The sequence below is a fragment of the Lottia gigantea genome (genome assembly GCF_000327385.1).
Source record: "Lottia gigantea unplaced genomic scaffold LOTGIsca_12997, whole genome shotgun sequence".
Classification (NCBI taxonomy): Eukaryota; Metazoa; Mollusca; class Gastropoda; family Lottiidae; genus Lottia; species Lottia gigantea.
The window spans coordinates 1-1,196 of NW_008707423.1; the positions used below are offsets into that span (position 1 = coordinate 1).

At 35.9% G+C, this 1,196-nt stretch overlaps 1 protein-coding gene across 1 annotated transcript; it reads right to left on the reverse strand.

The window, feature by feature from the left end:
- Positions 1 to 306: 306 nt before the first annotated feature.
- LOTGIDRAFT_60932 (hypothetical protein) lies at positions 307 to 808 on the reverse strand (the record flags this gene model as incomplete). Its single annotated transcript, XM_009048846.1, is given in 2 exon segments — positions 307 to 539; positions 553 to 808. Coding segments are annotated over 2 exon segments (489 nt in total), but the record flags the coding sequence as incomplete, so codon positions are not given.
- Between the last annotated feature and the right edge of the window lie 388 nt (positions 809 to 1,196).

Sequence of the window (1,196 nt, forward strand, 5' to 3'; positions counted from 1 at the left end):
AAACTCTGTTATGAAAATGATACCTCTTCTGTTATATATAATTATCATCAAAGCTCTAGTATCATGACATGTATCATATAGTGGGCTGACTGGCAATACTCCACTACAATATGATTCTAACCAGAGAGACTCTGTTAAGGACCAGTTGATATAGTGATAACAGAGAGACAAGAGTAGCCACTTCACTAGCGCCATTCTGTTATCAAAGTATTCTTTTCTTTTATTACATAATCATCATCAAAGCTCTGGTATCATGACATATATCGTATCAGGCCTGACTGACAAAACTCAACTACAATATGATTTCAGAGAGACTCTGTTAAGGACCAGTTGATATAGTGATATAGAGGTAAGAGAGACTCTGTAAAGGACCAGTTGATATAGTGATATAGAGGTAAGAGAAACTCTGTAAAGGACTAGTTGATACAGTGATATAGAGGTAAGAGAGACTCTGTTAAGGACCAGTTGATATAGTGATATAGAGGTAAGAGAGACTCTGTAAATTATCAGTTGATACAGTGATATAGAGGTAAGAGAGACTCTGTAAAGGACCAGTTGATATAGATATAGAGGTAAGAGAGACTCTGTAAAGGATCAGTTGATATAGTGATATAGAGGTAAGAGAGACTCTGTAAAGGACCAGTTGATATAGTGATATAGAGGTAAGAGAAACTCTGTAAAGGACTAGTTGATACAGTGATATAGAGGTAAGAGAGACTCTGTTAAGGACCAGTTGATATAGTGATATAGAGGTAAGAGAGACTCTGTAAATTATCAGTTGATACAGTGATATAGAGGTAAGAGAGACTCTGTAAAGGACCAGTTGATATAGATATAGAGGTAAGAGAGACTCTGTAAAGGATCAGTTGATATAGTGATATAGAGGTAAGAGAGACTCTGTAAAGGACCAGTTGATATAGTGATATAGAGGTAAGAGAGACTCTGTAAAGGATCAGTTGATATAGTGATATAGAGGTAAGAGGGACTCTGTAAAGGATCAGTTGATATAGTTGATATAGAGGTAAGAGAGACTCTGTAAAGGATCAGTTGATATAGTGATATAGAGGTAAGAGAGACTCTGTAAAGGACCAGTGATATAGTGATATAGAGGTAAGAGAGACTCTGTAAAAGATCAGTTGATATAGTGATATAGAGGTAAGAGAGACTCTGTAAAGGATCAGTTGATATAGTTGATA